This window comes from Nyctereutes procyonoides, unplaced genomic scaffold (genome assembly GCF_905146905.1).
Source record: "Nyctereutes procyonoides isolate TBG_1078 unplaced genomic scaffold, NYPRO_anot_genome, whole genome shotgun sequence".
Taxonomy (NCBI): Eukaryota; Metazoa; Chordata; class Mammalia; order Carnivora; family Canidae; genus Nyctereutes; species Nyctereutes procyonoides.
This window is the reverse complement of record NW_026574982.1, coordinates 1-24274: the sequence shown is the minus strand read 5'-3', so window position 1 is coordinate 24274 and position 24274 is coordinate 1. Positions and strand designations below refer to the sequence as shown.

The window sequence follows — 24274 nt, the reverse complement described above, 5'->3', positions numbered from 1 at the left end:
TGAAATAACCGAAAGAAACCTGGCATATTGTATGCGTATAATAGAAACTAGGCTTTCAGAATAGAATTATTGGAGGTAAAGAAGGCACAGTGGTTAATTTTATGTGTCTACTTGACTAAGTCATGGTACCCAGAGATTTGGTCAAATGTCAAATGAGAAGTCGCTGTGAAGGTCTTTTTGTTTTGGGGTTTTTGTTTTGTTTTGGGTTGGGTTTTGATGGTGTTTTGTTTTGTTTTGTTTTGTTTTGTTTGAGAGACAGAGTCAGAGGGAGAAGGAAGGAAAGAATCTCAGGTAGGCGCCACACCAAGTGCAGAGCCCAATATGGGGCTGCATCCCACAACTCTGAGATCATGATCTGAGCTGAAATCAACAGTTATACACTTGACTAACTGAGCCAATCAGGAGCCTCTATAAAGGTATTTTTTAGATGAGATTAATGTTTAAGTCAATAGACCGAGTAAAGCAGATTACTCTCCATGACATGAGTAGGCCTCATCTCAGGAGTTGAAGATCTTAAGAGAAATAGATCAAGGACCTGGAGGTAGAAGGAATTCTGCCTCCAGACTGCTTTGGGACACAAGCTGCAATACCAACTCTTTCCGGGGTCCAGCCTACCCACCTGCCTTATGGAGTTTGGACTTGCCTGTCTCCACAATCACATGAGCCAATTCCTAAAATCTCTTTCTCTCTGTGTCTGTCAATCTCTTTACACACATACACACACACACACACACACACACACCCATTCGTGCACATGCTATTGATCTTATTTAGATTCTGTCTCTCTGGAGAACCCTGACTAATACAGAGAATACATTTAAAAATCAATGAGGAATTTTCATATTCAAAAAATATCAGTTTTAAATGTGTATACACCTAAATAATATAGATGGTTTGTTTGTGTTGTATACTTTCATGAATAAGTGTTGTGTTTCACAATAAAATGGTTAAGTATTGATGGTGAAGATATTGTAGCCCCAGAAATGGTTGATCCCTCAGGAGACTCCCTTCAGGGAAGAACTAAAACACAAAATCAGTCCAGCAAACTCAGGAAGGAGAGGGTTGAGGGGAGATACGGGCGGAGAAAGGGAGAGGGAAAGGGAGAGCGAGAGAGCGCAAGAGGGAGAGAGAGAGTCTCAGACAAGGTAACAGTCCATTCCCATCCATTCCCGTTCTGCTTAAAATAGGGGCACTATATTTGAAATATAGTCCATTTTGAACAGCAGCCTCAGGAAAGGCAAGGATAGTTACTGATGTGGGAGCAGGGCTGGCAGAGGACAAAGCACAACTAAAGTCCTGCAAACCACCCCCACCCAGGGTGGGATATGTGGGATATTCTTCAGGAAGCTTCCAGTTGTCTTAATGTTAATGCCTTCCTAGAGGGAAAAGCAATCTTTATCTTGACAATGGCAAGGCCTCCAGTATCTTGTAGGTCCTCTTAGCATATGAAAATCCTTTTGGAATCTCCCTTTTCCTTCCCTCCTCCAACTCTGCAAGTATATAATCAGCCACCCCTCACATGCCCTGGGCAGTTGCTCTTTCTGCCCACAGGTCCTGCCCCCTTGCCTTAGTAAAACCACCATTTTGCACCAAAGAAGTGTCTAGAATTCCTTCTTGGTCGCCAGCTGCGGACCTCACCTATATTCCAAAACTTCATCATTACCACGACGGATTTTCATGAACTTCATCAGGAAGTATATGCAGTAATGGAAGAAAAGTCAGGAAATTTCCTGCAACACAATGATAGGGTCCAGAACACTGAGGCAGCAGCAGCAGATTTCAAGACATTTCAAGTAGCTGAGACTCTTCTGAACTCCAAACCCAAGTCTAATTCCTCCTCTTAAAGAGGAACACAAAGGATACTGTTGCGTCCATGTTGCAAATCCAAGAAACCACCAAGGAGGCGACCCTGATGCAAGTACACAAGGGTTTATTAACAAGCTTGAGCTTGGGTCCAAGTATACCTGTCACAGTGGAGCAGGAAGTTGGACCCTGAGGTGGGTTCCAGCTGAGTTTTATGGGCTGGTCTAGGGGACCTCCAGAAGGGGTGGAGGATTGTCTCAAGTTCTGTTTACATTCTGATATGGGGCTTTCAAGGGCATTAAGCTCTGTTCTCATTCTAGTATGGGGCTTTCTAGGGCCTTAAGCTGTTTTTTCCTGTAACTGAAGTAAGGTTAAGTTCAGCTCTTATTCACAGGGGCCTGAGATGGCTGTACTTGTGCTAACACTGAAAAAAAGTTGGAATGGCCTTAATTTTCTTGGCCTCCACATTTCTCCCTCTCAGAGGAACCTAAGGAAGGACCCAATCATGGGTCCAGGTTGGTCTCAGAGTAAGCCAGGGGGAATGATTAAACCAGGATTCGAACCAACCTTGTTGCTGTTCTCATTCCTGTTTACGTCCCAGTGAAGAAGCAACATCCTACGTTTAAGGCAGCACATAACCGCCGCCCCCCCTTGTTGTAAGAAGACTAAGCCTAATCCCCTTCTATTTTTTTTAATTGGGGTTCAATTTGTCAACATATAGCATAACACCCAGTGCTCATCCCATCAAGTGCCCCCCTCAGTGTCCATGGTCCCAGGAAGTAATCCCGTCGACCTTGAGAGCGGTGGGAGTGGTCAGGCTCACGATGCAGGGTCCCTTCCAGAGAGGTTGAAGTGTCTGGTGTTGGTATCTCCGCACGTACACCCAGTCACCAGGCTGATATCGATGGGGGTGCAGGGGTGGCCCAGTCTCATACAGGGCCCTCAGCTTAGGCCACACCTGCTCATGGGTCCGTTGTAACATTTGGAGGGAGAAAAGCAGTTAGTTGGTGATCATCAAATTCAGCAAGCACCACAGGTTTTAAATTGGGGATAATAGGTGAAGACCGACCATGATCTCGTAGGGAGTCAGTCCCATCTTATATGGGGAGTTCCTCACCCTATATAGGGCAAAGGGGAGGAGAGTCACCCAGTCCCCGCCAGTCTCCAGGGCTAATTTAGTTAAGGTCTCCTTTAATGTTCTATTCATCCTCTCTACCTGTCCTGAGCTTTGGGGCCTATACACACAGTGTAATTTCCAATCTGCCCCAGGTACTAGTGCCACTCACCGTGCTACCTTAGAGACGAATCCTGGTCTGTTGTCTGATCCAATTCTAACAAGAAAACCGTACCTCGGTAAGACGTCTTCCAGCAGTTTCTTGGTCACGGTCTGTGTTGTTTCATGTTTGGTGAGAAATGCCTCTGCCCATCCTGAAAAAGTATCTACGAACACTAGTAAATACCTGTATCCGTATTTTCCAGGTTTTACCTCAGTAAAGTCCACTTCCCAGTAGGCTCCTGGGCGGTCCCCTCAGAGCCGGGTGCCCGGGTTAGATCCATGGGCAGTGGCATTAGGTAACTGCCATGCATGGCAGCTTCCACTTTTTTTAATTTAAATTCAATTTACCAGGATGTAGTATAACACCCAGTGCTCAATTCATCTCGTGCTTTACTTAATCCCAAATTACTGTATCAAAACTTCTGCAAACCCTTTGTTTGTTTCCCAGAGTTATGAGTCTCTCATAGTTTGTCTTCCACTCTAATTTTTCCCTACTCAGATTCTCCCCCTTCCCTTATGGTCTCTTTCACTATTTCCTATATTCCACATAGGAGTGAAACCATATGATAATTGTCTTTCTCCAATTGACGTATTTCACTGAGCATCATACTGAGCATCATACTGAAGTATTTCACTGAGCATCAGTTTCATCCACGTCAAAGTTAATGGCAGGTATTCATCCTTTCTGATGACTGAGTAATATTCCATTGTATATATAGGCCACATCCTCTTTGTCCATTCATCCGGCAAAGGACATCTTAGCTCCTTCCACAGTTTGGCAACTGTGGACATTGTAGCTATGAATATTGGGGTGCAGGTCCCCCATCATTATCCCCAAGACACAGATACACTGAAAAGATGGGTTATCTGACTTTTTGATGTGCTGTTCTTCAGTTCAGTGACTATCTTCCATTCTTCTATAGGATTTGAAAAGTGTCACTACTTATTATATAGGCCCAGGTAAAGAATATGGGTTGTCCATTACTGACAAATTTTCTCATTCAGTACTATGATCTTCCAAACATCCAACACACCCACACACCCACACACACACACACACACACACACACACACACACACACGACACTATCTACCATAATTATTAAAATGTAATTGGTGCCACTTTTCCTAACCCTTTCCAGAGGGTATACCACACACGGGGCACTTCTCTACTATGTGCTACTTCGATACTTCTTTATTTGGTCTGCTCAGCAAGTTTGCATTGCTCCATATTGCTCCATATACATACAGCTCACTCTCTAAAATTTTTCTAATATCAGTCTGTTATCATCTTTTTCTGTTCTCTTTGTCAGTATATGCCCTTTACAATTCCTTACCATCTTTTTAACAGAGCTTCAAGGGGTACAGAGAGGAATATGTATGCCACAACTTCCCTTGGCACTGGAAGACCATCTCACTCAAGGCCTTCTTGTTAGTAGGTTAATGATTTATGTACTTACCAAGATGGAATGAGGGGCACAGTTGTGATTTAGATATGAGCCACTTCCTCCATTATATTTCTGTCCCCATGACTTCATTTTGAATATCAGCCCATGTCTGACACCTGACTAATTAGAGAAGAAAGCAGGGCAGAGGTCCCTGGCCGCTATTTTCCTTGCTCAGGTACACTGCTTCTCCTCCTTTCTTCCCTTCCCTTCTTTCTCTCCTAAAACCTGGTTTGGGGGCTGAAGCTCTCCCATTCCCCCTCCTGTCATACATACTCTGTCATAGGCACACTGGGCAGAAGCCACCTTCTCAGGCACACTGAGTTCCTCTAAAAGTGTCAACCCACCAGAGTGGCTGAACAACTTGTGGGGCTGGACTTTCCCTGCAAGGATGAGCAAGAGACCACTTCATTGTTATGTGGTTTTATCTTGAAATTGCTTACACCCTGGCTGAGGAACAACGGTCATCAAACTGTTGTCAAAGTCACCAATGAATAGCCAGGTGGAGAGTATTATCTTGGTTCCTAGGCTCTAGCGTTTTGTATGACTTTGTATCAACCAGGATGCGAGGGACTAACAACCACTGACTGCGTTGGAACCAGAGTGGATCAGTCAGAGAGGCTCAGCATCCAGGCCCCTGCTCTGCTCAGAGTTTGTGCTCAGCTCCCCCTGCAGTCCCCATCACTGTGTCACTCATGACACAGTAGTACACAGCTGAGTCTGACACTTGCAGTGAGCCTTTCTTCAAGTGGAAGGATTTGGATGAGCTGTCCAAAGTGGCTTCAAATCCTTTGTTACTTCCCTTCTCCTTGTCTGTCAATGCTTTCAGGAGGAGCTGTGGACCATCCCCCAGATACTGGACATACCAGAAAAGGACCTGGTACCCTGACGTTGAGTAAGTACAATTCATAGTCAAGGAAGCCTCTTCTGAGAGGGTCACCTGGCCTTCAGTCTGGTTCACTGAGTTTCCATGGGTTTGTCCTGGGGGAAAAGAGACCTGTGTTACCTTCAGCACAAAGTCGGTGGATAAAAGGATAGTTAAAGTCTTTGCTGACACAATGGGGGAAAAAATCTAAATTTATGAGGCGTTTCACTTACCAAACATTAAGAATAGGACAATCACGATCCCTGGAGAACACTTCATCTCTAGAGTGTCACTTAAATCATGTTTCTGCTTCTTAACCTGAAGAGACGCTGGAGTGACAGAGAAATGATCAGTGGAAGCCCTCATTTCACACAGGAAATGTGATTGAGGGAGGAAGCTGCACCTCCTGGTGGACAGGGACTGAAATGGGTGCGCCTTGGACAGAATCCTCCCAAACTCAACAATCTGTTTCACCCCTGACTTCATGAAGCGCATGCCAGTTTTCGGGTGGCACTTGGAACTCTGAACAGCAGCAATCCTAACCTCTCAGGTCTGTTTTGTTCTTCAGAGACTACCTGATATGGAATTTCTGTAACACGGTATCCCAGAGCATTTTTATAGCTCACAGGGTAGCAATCTTATACAACTTTTTACCTGAACCTTATAATATTCTGATGTATCCATGTGGGCCATCCTATAATCCCCTGACTGCCAGAAAAGAGGTTGGGGTTGAATACAGACAGAACAGTATTAGGAAGGAAAATCATTGCTGAGTGCTTCTGTGTTTTTTGGCTGGCAGTGTACCCTAAAATTAAGAATAGCGGCTTTCATTTTCTACACGTTCACTAAAGAATTTTCAAATTAAAAAAAATAATGAACAAATGCCCTTTACTTGATACCTTATTTCCTTTAGAACCAGATACCTGGTTCTAAAATAATACCAATTGTAATACTACTTTCTTTTCAATGAAAGCATTTCAGAAGAAAAGTCATACTCTTTTATATTCAGATATTTTAATAGTCAACGATTCCTAATTTTCAGACTCATTAAAAAGTGAAGTATATGAATTCTAGACAGAAGAAACATCATACATGAAGTTATCAAATCCCTGTAGAATGATCTGAGTTTTTTATCTTATATTCTCACTGTTTTGTTGACTCCAGCATATGGTGACTAGTGTATGTCAATCAGGCAACAAATACTAATGCTATACTCTTAACAGGTTTTAGACTCAAGGATGCTTTCCATTATGATGCGTTTGTCAAATTTTGTTGCCAAGAGTTACAACAACAACAAATTTCCCCACAATGTAAGAAATCAGGATTATCCAGATAAAGTTTTGGAGAGGGACAAATCTTCTGTAAAGCTCTGTAAACTTTTATCTCTACACACATAGATGCAAGCTTAGCTCAAGCTGTTTCCTTCCCACCCCTTTTCACAGATTCAGAACAAGGAGTTTCATGAGTCCAGAGTCAACATGGGAATGCTTTCTCAGATACAGAGTGAAGGAAGAAATTCAGGCCCGATGTTGCTTGGGTTCAGGTATCCCTTCCTTTCCCTCCAACTTCCAAATCACATTGTCAAAATCTGCCACAAAAGTCTGCTAGAAAGGAATTTTGGACAAGCCACTACAAATTTGTATTCAGTTATGTAGGGAGAATCCCAAAGGGGTTGCAATGATGCTGGTTGAAAATGAACGGGGCTGGATTGATGGATTGAGCACTGGGTTTTATACTACAAGTTGGCAAATTATATTTAAATGAATATTTTTTAAAAAAATAACAATTTAAAAAAAGAAATTAAACAGAGGGCTTCTAGGTGGCTCAATCAGTTGAGCTTCAGGGTCTTGGTATCAACTGGGGTCATGATCTCAGGGTTGTAGGATGGAGCCCTACATGGGACTCTGAGCTCTCCAGGAATCTGCTCAAAAGTCTCTGCTTTCCTCTCATCCTCCCCACCGCCTCACCTGCCACCCATGCTGGCAGTCTCTCTCACTCTCTAAAATAAATAAATAAATAAATAAATAAATAAATAAATAAATAAATAAAGTCTTTGAAAAAGACTTAACGAACAGTATAGCACATGGGTGCAGAAAGTCATGATCTATAACTTAAAGAAAAAAAATACTATCAGGCTAATAAAAGCCTAAATGAGAAATATTTTGCATTTGGGTCACACAAGAAACTTTGCGCAACACTGTGGGGAGATACGGCCTAGTAAATTTAGATATTTAATGGCTTTTATTATTGCATATATTGCATAACAATAAACTGCATGAAATTAAACACTTCTGCAATATTTGACGCATGTATACATTTGTAAAACCGTCACCACAATCATGATAATGAACATATGCATCACCCCAAATGTTTCCTCACGTCACTTTGTAATCCGTCTCTCAACTCTTTACCGCTCCCATTTCCAGGAAGCACTTCTGTCATGATTAGTCTTCATATTTCATAATTTTGTATACATTTTTTCCCAATGACACTGTTTTCTCTGGTTTCTTCTCAATACAATTATTTTTAAATTCTTCATTGGTCTTAACTTTCTGTTGTTGTCTTTTTGTTGCTGTGTAGTATAGCATCATGTGCCTATAAAACAGTTTATCTATTCACCTGTTGCTGACCATATCAATTAGTCCCAGGGACTGTTATAAAGAAAGCTGCTGTGAACATTTGCATTTGAGATATTTTATAGAAACATGCTTTTGTTTCCTCTTGAGTCCATACTTGGGAGTAGAGAGGCTGGATTCTGTGGTAGGAGTACATTTGATTTTCTTAAGCCAGTTTGTTCTAGTAGATGTTTTTGTAGATCTCCTTGCATTTCTCCTCAGACAATTATGTTGTCTATAAATAAAGATAAGTTATCTTCTTCATTTCCAAATCGTATGGCTTTTGTTTTTTCCACATGCCTTATTGTATTGGCTAGAACCTCTATTTCAATATTGAATACAAATGGTAAGAGCTAAAATTCTTCCCTTAATTCTGAAACTAAGGAGAAAGAGATTAAGCTTTCACCATCAAGTATGACATTTGATGTGGTCTTTTTGTTGAGCCCTTTTTTTAAGTTGAGGAAATTCCTTTCAATTCTAAGTAATTTGCTGCAAGTTTTAAGCAGGAATGGATCTGGATTTTGTCCAGTGGTTTTTCTATACCTATAGAGACACACCTAAAATATAATTGCTCATCTGCGACTTGTCAGTCTCTGTGGGGTGATTTATTTGATGACCCATGAGAACAAGGTATATCAAAGCCAAGACAGCTGCCTGGTGAAGCCAAATGATCGCCAGTGACCAGTAGCTACATTCCAACAGAGATAACACACCACACTGGGGATGCAACATTAAACTAACACTAGTGGGGAGACTTTCCTAGGATGGCAGACAGCGGGGCTATTCACACCTTTCTGGGACTCAACAGAAACCCATAAAATCTGGAAACATGGAATATGGTCAGCAATACTGTCCCAAGGAAACATTTGAGTATCCCAAAGGGATCTTCCACAACGCTATTCCCTCCATGACCTATGAGTATGGACTGATACTAGTATTTTCTTTCCTAAATGGATTGAACCACTCTTCTGTCAAAAAACCACAGCAATCGCAAGAGTCACCTACCACCTGGATTCTGTGTTTACTGCCTATGCAATTTCAGTTAGTCCTGAGATAGCAGAGCAAATTTCTCTGGGACAGTTAGGTAAGGTTAGCTCTCACACTGAAACTTCACTTCTCCCACCACACCTCAATCCTCCAGAAAAGTAGAAACAACTAATGGAATATTACACTGAAATGAGTAATTGCAGCAGTTACCCTTCAACTATTTTGGCCTAGTACCTACCTTAGCCTTCACGGCCTGTGTCTTTCTCTCTGTAGCAGTTACAGACCACATAACTCAGAATGTCCCAACTCATGCGTATTCCAATCTTCACATACTGAACTAAGTAAGCTCTTGACGCTCTGCCTTTCATCCCAGGAACAGATTGCCCTCTGGCCATTCTTTTAACCACCTTTACTTGACCTAAATCTTTGGTGCTCTGAACAATCTCTGGAAAAGATTGCCATTGAGACTTGTGAATTGACCTCATATCTACATTTTATTACCAGTTAGGTAGATAAAGTACAAGAAATGGATCCTTGGTTACATGTACATCAATTCTCTGGCACCCTACATCCTTCGTTGACAAGAATTGAAAAAGTTTCTCATATTAGAGATCTTAAGCTGAAGTCCTCCAGAAATTCAGCAGAAGTGGGCATTCCACAGGAGAGAGCACATGCAATATCCTAGAAAGAAACATGTAATTGCATAAAGCAGACAGTCCCATCCAAGGCCACTAGAAGAGAATTAATCTAGATGTTTGGTACCACTGGTCGCAATATTTTCCTTTGCACTCTTTTGCGGTAATTTTTATCCTTGAGAAATACTTTCCCACTCTAATGATAAAATGTTAGTTATTTCTGATTACCCTGAATTGTTCTCTCACTAATAAAATAACTTGCATGGGTATGCCCTTTTATTGACACAGACTCACCTTAGTGCTATAGCTCAGCTCTGCACAGACATTGCTAGTGCAACAAAGTTGAACGATTATTAGATATGCTATTTCATATTAAGTCCTGCAGAAGCCAGATAATCACCAACCCTAATTGGTAGTGATTAGAATAAATCTCCATCAATTAAGTTACCCTCAAAACATCATAAGATATCTATTGAGAACAATTTAGGATGAAGTCTGTGCAAAGAAGCTTGTGTACAGAACATACCTCAGCTTGATTATATGAGTTGATCCAAACTTCAACACCACCTCTGCATTACCAAATGCCAATTATACTTTGTAGGACTATATAAATCAAGTCTGTCAAGGAATTTAAACACTTAAAATAATGAGTCATTCCTATGAAAATAACTTCCAGTCATCAGGGGTAGGAAACACTGAGAGGGGTGACAGAGGTAGAGATCATGCATGTGCCCTGTGACATGTGGTTCCTCACACCAAGACACATAGTTCTCATAACTCATTGTGTTGTAGGCTCCCATCACTATGACATTCCTAAAATCACAAAAAGAAAAATAGACCAATGTTTTGTTGAGAATATGGAAGAACGCATGTAAAGGCAAAGGAAAGGAACATAGGAGTTTTGGAGAGCGAAGAAACTAGTCTGTAAATGATACTCAAATGGTTATAGGACCTATAAAATGTATTAAAATTCAAAATTCACAGCCCTGTATACCAAAAAGAGTCAATTTTCCATATAATTATTTTGAAATAAAAAATTTAGGGGCATCTGGATGACTCAGGTGGATAAGCTTCTGCCTTTGGCATGGGTCATAATACTGTGGTCATGGATCCAGCCCTGCATCCACTCCCTACTCAGTGGGGAGCATGTTTCTCCCTCTGCACATCCCCCAGCTCCTGCTCTCTCTCTCCTTCAAATAAATAAACTAAATCTTTGAAAAACAAAAACAAATAAAAAAACAGTCTCAATTGAGTTATTATAAATAAATAAATAACAAATAAACAAACAAACTAATTAATTAATTAATAATTTTGCCACAGATCAAAATACCAAAATAGGAATTTTCTTGCTGTAACAAGAGACTCATTTTAGATCTAAGGACACTTACAGCCTGAAAATAAAAGGATGGAGAACCATTTACCATTCAAATGGTCCTCAAGAGAAAGAGGGGGAGCCATCCTTATATCAGATAAACTAAAATTTATCCCGAAGACTGTAGTGAGAGACGAAGAGGGACACTATATCATACTTAAAGGATCTATCCAAGAAGAGGACTTAACAATCATCAATATATATGCCCCAAATGTGGGAGCTGCCAAATATATCAATTAATAACCAAAGTTAAGACATACTTGGACAATAATACACTTACACTTGGTGACTTCAATCTAGCGCTTTCTACACTCGATAGGTCTTCTAAGCACAACATCTCCAAAGAAACGAGAGCTTTAAATGATACACTGGACCAGATGGATTTCACAGATATCTACAGAACTTTACATCCAAACTCAACTGAATACACATTCTTCTCAAGTGCACATGGAACTTTCTCCAAAATAGACCACATATTGGGTCACAAATCGGGTCTGAACCGATACCAAAAGATTGGGACTGTCCCTGCATATTCTCAGACCATAATGCCTTGAAATTAGAACTAAATCACAACAAGAATTTTGGAAGGACATCAAACACGTGAAGGTTAAGGACCATCCTGCTAAAAGATGAAAGGGTCAACCAGGAAATTAAGGAAGAATTAAAAAGATTCATGGAAACTAATGAGAATGAAGATACAACCGTTCAAAATCCTTGGGATACAGCAAAAGCAGTCCTGAGGGGGAAATACATGAAATATAAGCAACCCTCCCAAAACTGGAAAGAACTCAAATACAAAAGCTAATCTTACACCTAAAGGAGCTAGAGAAAAACCAGCAAATAGATCCTACACCCAGAAGAAGAAGAGAGTAATAAAGATTCGAGCAGAACTCAACGAAATTGAGACCAGAAGAACTGTGGAACAGATCAACAAAACCAGGATTTGGTTCTTTGAAAGAATTAATAAGATAGATAAACCATTAGCCAGCATTATTAAAAAGAAGAGAGAGAAGACCCAAATTAATAAGATTATGAATGAGAAAGGAGAGATCACTACCAACACCAGGGAAATACAAACGATTTTAAAAACATATTATGAACAGCTATACTTCAATAAATTAGGCAATCTAGAAGAAATGGATGCATTTCTGGAAAGCCACAAACTACCAAAACTGGAACAGGAAGAAATAGAAAACGTGAACAGGCCAATAACCAGGGAAGAAATTGAAGCAGTCATCAAAAACCTCCCAAGACACAAAAGTCCAGGGCCAGATGGCTTACCTGGCAGTGTGGTACTGGCACAAAAACAGACACATAGATCAATGGAACAGAATAGAGAACCCAGAAGTGGACCCTGAACTTTATGGTCAACTGATATTCGATAAAGGAGGAAAGACCATCCACTGGAAGGAAGACAGTCTCTTCAATAAATGATGCTGGGAAAATTGGACATCCACATGCAGAAGAATGAAACTAGACCACTCTCTTGCACCATACACAAAGATAAACTCAAAATGGATGAAAGATCTGAATGTGAGACAAGATTCCATCAAAATCCTGGAGGAGAACACAGGCAACACCCTTTTTGATCTTGGCCACAGCAACTTCTTGCAAGATACATCTATGAAGGCAAGGGAAACAAAAGCAAAAATGAACTATTGGGACTTCATCAAGATACAAAGCTTCTGCACAGAAAAGAAAGAGTCAACAAAACCAAAGACAACCTACAGAATGGCTGTATATATTCGCAAATGACGTGTCAGATAAAGGGCTAGTTTCCAAGATCTATAAAGAACTTTTTAAACCAATAGCAAAGAAACAAACAATCCAATCATGAAATGGGAAAAAGACATGAACAGAAATTTTATCAAAGAAGACATTCACATGGCCAAAAAGCACATGAGAAAAAGCTCTGTATCACTTGCCATCAGGGAAATACAAATCAAAACCACAATGATATACCACCTCACCCCAGTGAGAATGGTGAAAATTAACAAGACAGGAAACTACAAATGTTGGAGAAGATGTGGGGAAAGGGGAACCCTCTTGCACTGTTGGTGGGAATGTGAACTGGTGCTGCCACTCTGGAAAACTGTATGGAAGTTCCTCAAAGATTTAAAAATACAGCTACCCTATCACCAAGCAATTGCACTGCTGGGGATTTGCCCCAAAGCTACAGATGCAGTGAAAAGCTAGGACACCTGCACCCCAATGTTATAGCAGCAATGTCCACAATAGCCAAACTGTGGGAGGAGCCTCGGTGTCCATCGAAAGATGAATGGATAGAGAAGATGTGGTCTATATATACACTGGAATATTACTCAGCCCTCAGAAAAGATGGATACCTACAATTTGCTTCGATCTGGATGGAACTGGAGGGTATTATGCTGAGTGAAGTAAGTCAATCGGGGAAGGGTATCATTATATGGTTTCACTCATACGGGGAATATAAGAAATAGTGAAAGGGATTATAGGGGAAAGCAGAGAAAATGAGTGGGAAAAATCAGAGGGTGACAAAACATGAGAAACTCCTAACTCGGGGAAATGAAGAAGGGGTAGTGGAAGGAGAGGCAGGCATTGGGATTGAGTGACTGGGTGACAGGCACTGAGGAGGTCACTTGCCAGGATGAGTACTGGGTGTCATACACTATGTTGGCAAACTGAACTCCAAAAAATATATATATATTTAAAAATACCCTTTTCTTAACATAATAAAAGATCATGCTAGAATTTAATATGTGCTCTAATTGTGCCATATGCAAGTTTCAACTTTGTGTTTGGGTTCAGAAGGTTTTTTCTCTGGCTACAACAGAGAAGAGTTCCTTTAGGGGGTTCCAGGAAGCTTTCTGCCCCTTTTCTCAAACTGGGAATGATGTTATAAAATCATGAGGAATAGATTCATTCAAATGCAAGGAAGAGCAATGTATTTCGTGGAACAGAATGAAAATCTCCATTAGCTCTTCCCCAGAAAGTGCTATTTTTTTATAAATTTATTTTTTATTGGTGTTCAATTTGCCAACATATAGAATAACACCCAGAGCTCATCCCATCAAGTGCCCCCCTCAGTGCCTATCACCCAGTCACCCCCCCACCTCCACTTCCACCACCCCTAGTTCGTTTCCCAGAGTTAGGAGTCTCTCATGTTCTGTCTCCCTTTCTGATATTTCCCACCCAAATTTTCTCCTTTCCCCTTTATTCCCTTTCACTATTTTTTATATTCCCCAATATGAATGAGACCATATAATGTTTGTCCTTCTCCGATTGACTCATTTCACTTAGCATAAAACCCTCCAGTTCCATCCACCTCGAAGCAAATGGTGGGTATTTGTCATTTCTAATGGCTGAGTATTATTCCATTGTATACATAAACCACATCTTCTTTATCCATTCATCTTTCGATGGGCACCGAGGCTCCTTCCATAGTTTGGCTATTGTGGACATGGCTGCTAGAAACATCGGGATGCAGGTGTCCCGGCGTTTCATTGCATCTGAATCTTTGGGGTAAATCCCTAACAGTGCAATTGCTGGGTCGTAGGGCAGGTCTATTTTTAATTCTTTGAGGAACCTCCACACAGTTTTCCAGAGTGGCTGCACCAGTTCACATTCCAACCAACAGTGCAGGAGGGTTCCCTTTTCTCCGCATCTTCTCCAACATTTGTGGTTTCCTGCCTTGAGGAATGGGGAATGGGGGAAATTAACAAGGCAGGAAACCTTGTATACATGTGTGTATATATATATACACATACCACATCTTCTTTATCCATTCATCCATCCATGGACATCTGGGCTTTTTCCATACTTTAGCTATTGTGCATATTACTGCTATAAACATTGGGGTGCACATGCTCCTTTGAATCACTATTTTGTATCTTTTGGATAAATACTTAATAGTGCAATTGAGGGTCCTAAGGTAACTCTATTTTTAAATTTTTCAGGAACCTCCATGCTGTTTTCCAGAGTGGCTGCACCAATTTGCATTCCCACCAACAGCGTAAGAGGGTACGCCTTTCTCTGCATCTTCGCCAACATCTGTGGTTTCCTGAATCTTCATTTTAACCATTCTGACTGGTGTGAGAGGGTATCTCCTTGTGCTTCTGTATTGTGTTTCCCTGATGATGAGTGATGTTGAGAGTTTTTCATGTTGTTGTTAGCCATTTGTATATCTTCTTTGGAAAAATGTCTACTTACTCTTCTGCCCATCTCTTGGTCATATTTTTGGGTTTCTTTGGGTGTTGAGTTTGATAAATTGTTTACAGATCAGAGAAAAACACTTATTCAGTGCTAAAAACAAATGAGCTATCAAGCCATGGGTTGACATGGAGGAAACTTACATACATATTTCTAAGTGAAAGAAGCCAATCTACAAAGGTTGCATTCTGTTTGATACCTAGTATGCGACATTCTGGAAAAGATAAAACTATGGAGAGAGTAAAAAGATCAGTGGTTTCCTGGGGTTATAGAGAGGAACTTAAGAACTTCCTTAAATAAAGAAAAGTTAAACTGGTGAGCAAAAATCAAAACACTCAGTATACGCAACAGTAGGGGATTTTTTTTTCTCTTCTCTATTCCTGAAAGATCAATATCCAAATTCCTGCTAGATTTATAAAGTGATCTTTGCTTCTTATAAGGGGCCATGGAATGCATGGATGTTCTGTGACTCAGAAATTTTCTCACTTTGTTCACTTATTTTACTTCTCTCCACCCCAGTACCTTCAACACATGGACACATGGGCACCTACAGGCATATATACGCACACATCCATGCACCAATGCTAGCAACACTATCACCTCATTTTATCCAAACTTCTGTGGTGCTTCTTTTCCCTGACACTTTCCGGAGGGCACAGCACACATTGATGTGCTTCTACACTAGGACTGGTATTCTTCTATATCTAGACTTTCATGCAAATTTACCTTTCTCCTTCTATAGCTCATTTTCTAAAATTGATTTGTATCATCGTCTCTTGATGGATTCCTTCCTTGTTTCATTTGTGTTTGTGGGTTACTGCCCTTTGAGAAGTCTTTATTATCTTTTTAATAGTTTCTTTTTACTATTTTTATTTTTTATCTATGTAATTTTTTTATTGGAGTTCGGTTTGCCAACATATAGTATAACACCAGTGCTTATCTCATCAAGTGCCCACATCAGTGCTCGTTAAACTAGTCTCCCCATTCCCCGGCCCACCACCCCTTCCACTACCACTTGTTCATGTCCCAGAGTTAGGAGTCTCTTATGTTCCGTCATCCTCTCTGATTTTTCCCACTCATTTTCTCTCCTTTCCCCTATACTCCCTTTCCCTACTTTTTATATTCCCCGTATGAGTGAAACCGAATAATGATTGTCCTTCTCCGATTTACTTAAGTCCCTCAACATAATACCCTCCAGTTCCATCCAAATCGGAGCAAATGTAGGCATTTGTCCTTTCTGATGGCTGAGTAATATTCCATTATATATATAGATCATATCTTCTCTATCCATTCATCTTTTGGTGGACACCGACTCCTCCCACAGTTTGGCTATGTGGACATTGCTGCTGTAACATTGGGGTGCAGGTGTCCTAACATTTCACTGCATCTGTAGCTTTGGGGAAAACCCCCAGCAGTGCAATTGCTGGGTCTTAGGGTAGTTCTATTTTTAACTCTTGAGGAACCTCCACACCTTTTACCAGATGGCTACACCAGTTCACATTCCCACCAACAGTGCAAGAGGGTTCCCCTTTCTCCACATCTTCTCCAACATTTCTGGTTTCCTGTCTTGTTAATTTCCACCATTCTCAATGGGGTGAGGTGGTATCTCACTGTGGTTTTGATTTGTATTTTTCCCTGATGGCAAATGATGCAGAGCATTTCCTCATGTGCTTGTTGGCCATGTGAATGTCTTCTTTGGTAGAATTTCTGTTCATGTCTTTTGCCCATTTCATGATTGGATTCTTTGTTTCTTTGGTATTGGTTTAATAAGTTCTTTACAGAGCTTGGATACTAGCCCTCTATCTGACATGTCATTTGCAAATATCTTCTGCATTCTGTAGGTTGTCTTTAGTTTTGTTGACTGTTTCTTTTGCTGTGCAGAAGCTTTGTATCTTGATGAAGTCCCAATAGTTCATCTTTGCTTTTGTTTCCCTTGCCTTCATACATGTATCTTGCAAGAAGTTGGCCACAGCCAAGTTCAAAAAGGGTGTTTGTTGCCTGTGTTCTCCTCTAGGAGTTTCATGGATTCTTGTCTCACATTTAGATCTTTCATCCATTTTGAGTTGATCTTTGTGCCTGGTGTAAGAGAATGGTCTAGTTTCATTCTTCTGCATGCGGCTGTCCAAGATTCCCAGCACCATTTATTGAAGAGACTGTCCTTTTTCCAGTGGATAGTCTTTCCTGTTCTGTTGAATATTAATTGACCATAGAGTTGAGGGCACATTTCTGGGTTCCCTATTCTGTTCCAGTGATCTGTGTGTCTGGTTTTGTGCCAGTACCACACTGTCTTGATGACCACAGCTTTGTAGTACAACTTGAAATCCGGCATTGTGATGCCCCCAGCTCTGGTTTTCTTTTTCAATATTCCCCTGAATATTCGGGGTCTTTTCTGATTCCAAACAAATCTTAAGATTATTTGTTCCAACTCTGTGAAGGATGTCCATGCTATTTTGTTTTTTTTTTGTTTGTTTGTTTGTTTTTGTTTTTTTTGTCCATGTTATTTTGATAGGGATTGCATTGAACATGTCAATTGCCCTGGGAAGCATAGACATTTTCATAATATTAATTCCTCCAATCAATGAGCATGGAATATTTTTCCATCTCTTCTGTCTTCCTCCATTTCTTTCCGAAGTGTTTTGTAGTTTTTAGGGTATAGATCCTTTACCTCTTTGGTTAGGTGTATTCGTAGTTATCTTATGCTTTTGGGTGCATAAAGTAAATGGGATTCACTCCTTAATTTCTCTTTCTTCAGTCTCTATGTTAGAATATGAAACTCAAACACGTGGAGGTTAAAGTGCATCCTACTGAAAGATGAATGGGTCAACAAGGAAATTAGAGAAGAATTAAAAAGATTCATGGAAACTAATGAAAATGAAGATGCAACCATTCAAAATCTTTGGTATACAGCAAAAGTGGCCCTAAGTGGGAAATACATCACAATACAAGCATCCCTCAAAAATTTGGAAAAAAACTCAAGTACACAAGCTAACCTCACACCTAAAGGAACTGGAGAATGAACAGCAAATAAAACCTACACTAAGCAGAAGAAGAGAGATAATAAAGATTCAAACAGAACTCAGTGAAATACAGACCCAAAGACCTGTAGACAGATCAACAAAACCAGGAGTTGGTTCTTTGAAAGAATTAATAAGATAGATAAACCATGAGCCAACCTTATTAAAAAGAAAAAAGACTCAAATTAATAAAGTTATGAATGAAAGAGGAGAAATCACAACCAATAAAAAGGAAACAGAAATGATTTTTTAAATGTATGAGCAGCTATATGCAATAAATTAGGCAATCTAGAAGAAAAGGATGCATTTCGGGAAACCAGAAATTACAAAAGCTGGAACAGGAAGAAATAGGAAATCTGAACAGTCGAATAACCAGCGAGGAAATTGAACCGTCATCAAAACCACACAAGACACAAAAGTCCAGGGTCAGATGCCTTCCCAGGAGAATTCTATCAAACGTTTAAAGAAGAAATAATACCTATTCTACTAAAGCTCTTCCAAAGGATGGAAAACTTCCAAACTCATTTCATGAGGCCAGAATCACCTTGATTTCAAAACCAGACAAAGACCCCACCAAAAAGCAGAACTATAGACCAATATCCCTGATGAACACAGATGCAAAGATTCTCAACAAGATACTAGCCAATAGGACCCAACAGAACATTAAGAAAATTATTCACCATGACCAAGTGGGATTTATCCCCAGGATGCAAAGAGGGTTCAACACTCATAAAGCAATCAATGTAATTGATCATATCAACAAGAGAAAAAAACAAGAACCATATGGTCCTCCCAATAGATGCAGAGAAAGCATTTGACAAAATACAGCATCCATTCCTGATCCAAACTTTTCACAGGTAGGGATAGAGCAAATATTCCTCAGTATCTTAAAAGCCATCTATGAAAAGCCCACAGCAAATATCATTCTCAATGGGGAAACACTGGGAGCCTTTCCCCTAAGATAAGGAACACGACAGGGATGTCTGCTCTCACCACCGTTATTCAACAGAGTACTACAAGTCCTAGCCTCAGGAATCAGACAACAATAAGAAATAAAAGGCATTCCAATTGGCAAAGAAGAAGTCAAACTCTCTCTCTTTGCAGATGACGTGATACTGTACTTAGAAAACCCAAAAAACTCCACCCCAAGATTGCTAGAACTCATAGAGCAATTCGGCTATGTGGCAGGATACAAAATCAATGCACAGAAATCAGTGGCATTTTTAATAGAGTTTTAAACAAATCAATAGATAAGCATTAATCTCCCGTAGATATTTTTAAAGATTTTACTTCAAGTAATCTCATTACCCACCAAGGGACTGGAATTTACAAACCCGAGATTAAGAATTTCAGTTCTATTGACTGAACCAGCCAGGCACCCTTAGTCTACCATTTTACCCAAATGTCGGAGAAAAATTCTTAATATATATCCTTTGAATTATTTATAGTATATATTTCACATGCATTATGTCCTGGCCAGGACATAAGCCACTTCCTTCATTCTGTTTCTGCTCCCACCTCTTCATTTTGAATATCAGACTATGTCTATTACCTGGTTTCCTACAAAAGAAAGCAGGGCAAAGGTCCATGGCCTCTCATTTTCATTCCTTGGGTATATGTGTTCCTCCTGCATTCTGCCCTTACCTTCTTTCTCTACTAAAACCTGGTTTGGGGGACACCTGGGTGGCTCAGTGGTTGAGCATCTGCCTTCGGCTCAGGGCATGATCCCAGGGTCCTGGGATCAAATCCCACATCGGGCTTCCTGTGGGGAGCCTGCTTCTCCCTCTGCTTGTGTCTCTCTGCCTCTTTCTGTGTGTCTCTCATGAATAAATAAAATCATTAAAAACATAAAAATAAAAACATGACCTGGTTTGGGAGCTCTAGCTCTCCCATCACACTTCCTGCCATACTCTGTGAAACACTGGGCAGCTGTTAACTTCTCAGGCACACTGTGTCTCTGGAAAAGTGTCATAAGGCACAGTGATACCCACCAGAGTGGCCTGAACAACTTGTGAGACTGGACATTCACAACAAGGATGAGCAAGAGACCACTTCATTGTTATGTGATTTTACCTTGAAATTGCTGACCCCCTGACTGAGGAACTCTTGTCATCAAACTATTGTTAATGTCACAAATGAACAGCTGGGTGGGCAGTGCTACTTTGGTTCCTATGCTATAGCTGTTTATATGATTTTTGCATCAACCAGATACTGAGAGACAAACAACCACAGACTGTGCTGGAACCAGAGTGGATCAGTCAGAGAGGCTCAGCATCCAGGCCCCTGCTCTGCTCAGAGTTTGCACCCAGCTCCCCCTGCAGTCCCTATCACTGTGTCACTCAGGGCACAGTAGTACACAGCTGAGTCTGATATTTGCACTGAGCTTTTCTTCAAGTGGAAGGATCTGGATGAACTGTCATAGGTGGCTTCAAAACCTTTGTTGCTTCCCTTTTCCTTGTCTGTCAAGGCTTTCAGGAGGAGCTGTGGACCTTCTCCCAGATACTGAACATACCAGAAAAGGGCAGGGTACCCTGATGCTGAATAATTACAGTTCACTGTCAGGAAAGCCTCTTCTGAAAGGGTCACCTGGCCTCCCATCTGGGTCACTGAGTTTCCGTGGGTTTGTCCTAGGAAAAAAGGAAAGAGATCTGTGTCACCTTGGGCATGAAGCTCTTGGATAAAATTAGTTAAAGGTTTTGCTGACACAATGGAAGAAAAGAATCCAAATTTTAAGAGGCATTGCACTTACCAAGCACTGAGAGTAGGACAATCATGAAACCTGGAGAACACTTCATCTCTGGAGTGACACCCAAATAATCTTCTTTATTCGTAACGTGAGGAAACGCTGGAGTGAGAGAGAAATGATCAGTGGAAGCCCTCCATTCACACAGGAAATGAGTTTGGGCTAGGAAGCTGCACCCCCTGGTGGACAGGGCCTGAAATGGGGACACGTTGGCTAGACACCCTACACATGGCAAGAGACACTATCCTACTCTAGATTCTGTTATAAATCACAATCCCTCAGCAGAAGCAACATTAATCGAAGTAGCCAAACTAAGGAATACATCTTGACTATGTCAATTTACAAAATATCAAGTAGTCAGTGTCAGTCAATATGTTTTTTTAAGATTTATTTATTTATTTATTCATGATAGACAGAGAGAGAGAGAGAGAGAGAGAGAGAGAGAGAGAGAGGCAGAGACACAGGCAGAGGGAGAAGCAGGCTCCATGCAGGGAGCCCGACGCGGGACTCGATCCCGGGACTCCAGGATCGCGCCCTGAGCCAAAGGCAGGTGCCAAACCTCTGAGCCACCCAGGGATCCCCTCAATATGTTTTTAATATAGGTCACATCTTCCAAATGCTATAAGGACAACGTGGTTTCTTAACTTCCTAACTCTTCTTAACCACTTTATGTATCTCCTGCATCCTAGTAGAAATGCACAGCAAAAACACAAATCATTTGATGTATTCAATGAAATTTTTAAAATATTTCATAAAAATAATTTTTAAGATGCTTAAGCATGTCAATATCCAAAACAAAAATTTCCCACTAAGGTCCTTATGTAAGTACCTCTTTAAAAACATAAAGTAAAGAGAAAGGGGAACCTGGTGGATCTGTGTAAAAGAGTCTGCCTTTGGCTCAGGTCATGATCCCAGGATCCTGGGATCAGTCCCGCATCAGGCTTCTCACAGGAAACCAGCTTCTCCCTCTGCTTATGTGTTGCCCCTCTTTGCATCTCATGAATAAATAAAATCTTTTAAAAAGCCCATAAAGACAAAACCATGGAAAAAGTAAAATAGACCATCATAGTTGAAGAAAAGTTGGCACTAAATTCTGTAAAGAATCACTAGGAGTGATTGATTTGATGATCCATGAAACCAAGCTATGTAAGCCAAGATAGCTGCCTGGTGCAGCCAAATGATCTCTGATGACCAGTTGCTGCAATCCACCAGAGATAACACATCACACTGGGGATGCAATTAAACTAACACTAGTGGGGAGACTTTCCTAGGATGGCAGACAGTGAGGCTATTCATGCCTTCTGGGACTCAACAAAACCCCAAAATCTGGAAAGATGGATAATGGTCCGGAATACTGTCCCAAGGAAACATTTGAGTATCTCCAAAGGGATCTTCCACAACGCTATACCCTCCATGACCTATGAGTATGGACTGATACGAGTATTTTCTTTTCTACATGGATTGGACCACTCTCCTGTCAGAAAACCACAGCAATCACAAGAGTTAACTATCACCTGGATTCTGTGTTTACTGCCTATGCAATTTCAGTTAGTCCCGAGATAGCAGAACAAATTTCTCTGGGACAGTTAGGTAAGGTTAGCCCTCACACAGAAATTTCATTTCTCCTGTCACACCCCAATCCTCTGGAAAAGTAGAAACAACGAATGGAATATTACACTGAAATGAATAATTATAGCAGTTACCCTTCAACTACTGTGGCCTACGACCACCTTAGCCTTTGTGGCCTGTGTCTTTCCCTTACAATGTCTGAGGCTGTCTCACTATGAACTGCTCACTTTGGCCCACATAACTCAGAATGTGCCACATCATATGTATTCCAATCTTCGCATATTGAACTAAGTAAGTAAGCTCTTGAGACTCTTCCTTTCGTCCTAGACACAGATTGCCTCTGCCCATTCATTTAACCACCTTTACTTGACCTAAACCTTTGGTGCTCTGAACAACCTCAGGAAAAGATTGCCATTGAGACTTGCGAATTGACCTTATATCTACATTTTATTACCAGTTAGGTAGATAAAGTACAAGAAATGGATCCTTGGTTACATCAACTAATTGATATCCTACATCCTTTATTGACAAGAATTGAAAAAGTTTCTCATATTAGAGATCCTAAACTGAAGTCCTCCAGAAATTCAGCAGAAGTGGGCATTCCACAGGTGAGAGCACATGCAATATCCTAGAAAGAAACATGTAATTGCATGAAGCAGACAGTCCCATCCAAGGCCATTAGAAGAGAATTAATCTAGGTGTTTGGTGCCACTGGTTGCAATATTTTCCTTTGCACTCTTTTGAGGTAATTTTTATCCTTGAGAAATGATTTCCCACTCTAATGGTAAAATGTTAGGTATTTCCGATTACTCTGAATTGTTCTCTCACTAATAAAATAACTTGCATGGGTATGGCCTTTTATTGACACAATACTCACCCTAGTGCTATAGCTCAGCTCTGCACAGACATTGCTAGTGCAACAAAGTTGAACGATTATTAGATATGCTATTCCATATCAACTCCTGCAGAAGCCAGATAATCACCAACCCTAATTGGTAGTGATTAGAGTGAATCTTCATCAATTAAATTACCCTTAAAATGTCAGAAGGTATCTATTGATAACAATTTAGGATGATATCTGTGCAATGAAGCTTGTGTACAGAACATACCTCAGCTTGATTATATGAGTTGATCCAAATTTCAACACCACCTCTGCATTACCAAATGCCAAATATACTTTGTAGAACTATATAAATCAAGTCTCTCAAGGAATTTAAACACTTGAAATAATGAGCCATTCCTATGAAAGTAGCTTCCAATCATCAAGGGTAAGAAACAATGAGACAGAGGTAGAGATCATGCGTGTGCCCTGTGGCATGTGGTTCCTCCCACCAAGACACATAGTTCTCATAACTCTATATGTTGTAGGCTCCCATCAATATGACATTCCTAAAATCACAAAAATAAGAATAAACTATTGTTTGGTTGGGAATATGGAAGCACACGTGTCAAGGCAAAGGAAAGGAACACAGGAGTTTTGGGGAGAAATGAACCTGGACTGTATATGCTACTCTAATGGTTATAGGACTTATAATATGTATCAAAATTCAAATTCACAGCTCAGTATACCAAAACGAGTCAATTTTCCATATAATTATTTTGAAATAAAAAATTTAGGGGCATCTGGATGACTCAGTTGGATAAGCATCTGCCTTTGGCGTGATCATATCATGAGATCTTGTTCCAGCCCTGCTACTCAGAGGGGGAGTGTGCTTCTCCCTCTGCACCTCCCCCAAGCTCCTGCCATCTCTCTCCTTCAAAA

The 24274-nt window shown here is 40.6% G+C and overlaps 2 gene segments (V, D, J or C); both read right to left on the bottom strand.

Moving 5' to 3' along the window:
• Positions 1-5170: 5170 nt before the first annotated feature.
• LOC129511026 (T cell receptor alpha variable 9-2-like) lies at positions 5171-5701 on the bottom strand. The segment is given in 2 exon segments: positions 5171-5505; positions 5623-5701. Coding segments are annotated over 2 exon segments (381 nt in total).
• Positions 5702-20492: 14791 nt separating this feature from the next.
• On the bottom strand, positions 20493-21033 carry LOC129510963 (T cell receptor alpha variable 9-2-like). The segment is given in 2 exon segments: positions 20493-20827; positions 20950-21033. Coding segments are annotated over 2 exon segments (381 nt in total).
• Between the last annotated feature and the right edge of the window lie 3241 nt (positions 21034-24274).